General features: G+C 47.6%; 1 protein-coding gene across 1 annotated transcript in view; it reads left to right on the top strand.

The window, feature by feature from the left end:
• The first annotated feature begins 412 nt into the window (after positions 1 to 412).
• cacng1b (calcium channel, voltage-dependent, gamma subunit 1b) overlaps positions 413 to 1,154 on the top strand; it is a 15,977-nt gene continuing 15,235 nt past the window's right edge. The window contains exon 1 of the mRNA XM_063216716.1: positions 413 to 665. Coding sequence (XP_063072786.1) covers positions 413 to 665 — 253 coding nt within the window. The remainder of the gene's footprint in view (positions 666 to 1,154) is intronic.

The raw sequence follows: 1,154 nt of genomic DNA, 5'->3' as shown, positions 1-1,154 counted from the left end.
CAACATCGGAAAACCTACCACCAAAACAAAAACAAACCCTCACAAGGAGGAGTGGTGAGGTGACTGCCCAACTGCCAGTGTGTCTGAGGTAGCCTAAGCAACAGGAAACAGAGGAACAAGAGGAAGACTAAACATAAAAAACAAAATCAAAACCCACACAAGAAGGAGTAGTGAGGTGACTGTCTAACTGCCATCCTTTCCTACCAGTCTGAGGAAAGCAGGAGGACCCGGAGGAACAAGAGGAAGCCTATCAGAACTAAACAGGACACCACAACAGAGGAACAGACCAGCACAAGAAGAAGTGAGGTGATTATCTAATAAGGTATTACGACCAGTCTGTCTGTGGTAATTAAGAGGAACCTCAGCAAGTCTGCTTGAACTAAACAAGGCAACACGGAAGAGAAAGGAAGCCATGCTGGAGGACCAGAAGACCAAGGTCAAGGTCATCTTCTTCGTCATCCTGGTGGGGATCTCCTCCATGTTTGTAGCCATAGTGACGGACCACTGGGCGGTCCTGAGTGCCCGGCTGGAGAGGCTGAACTCCACCTGTGACACGGCCCACTTCGGGCTCTGGCGCCTCTGCAAGAAGTCCATCTTCATTGCCAAGGATGATGGCCATCACCAGGGCGCCACGGCCACTTGTGGGCCACTGAGCCTGCCCGGGGGTAAGGACAGACAAGGGGTTCCTCCTTTTTTTTCTTCATCTTGTCTTCTGCTGATGGTCCATCCCTCAATTTATCCTAATTTTCAGGTTCTTGTACTTCACGAGGGGGTAAGGATTAAGGAGAGGGAATGGGTTCCTTCTTTTTTTTCTTCTTCTCAGCATCTACCAAAAATCTATCCCTGCACTTATCCCACTTTTCAGGTCTTGTACTGGTGAGGGGGGTAACAATTAAAGAAAGGAAGGGGTTCCTTCTTTATTTTCTTCTTCTTCTCCAAGCTCCAGCTTCCACCAAACATAGGTCCCTCAATTTATTCTCCCCACTATCCATCTCTCCCACTTTTGAAGTCCATGTACTGACCAGGAGAAGAAAAAAAGAAGGGCATCTTTTTTTCTTCTTGGCTTTCACTGAACATCCATTCCTACATCTATCCTCTCTACTATCCCACATTTTGAGGCTCTTGTACCAGTCAGGAGGTGAGAAATGGAAAGA

This window comes from Engraulis encrasicolus, chromosome 2 (assembly GCF_034702125.1).
Source record: "Engraulis encrasicolus isolate BLACKSEA-1 chromosome 2, IST_EnEncr_1.0, whole genome shotgun sequence".
NCBI classification, from domain to species: Eukaryota; Metazoa; Chordata; class Actinopteri; order Clupeiformes; family Engraulidae; genus Engraulis; species Engraulis encrasicolus.
The sequence above is the reverse complement of the archived record's forward strand: the minus strand, read 5'-3'. Positions and strand labels throughout refer to the sequence as shown.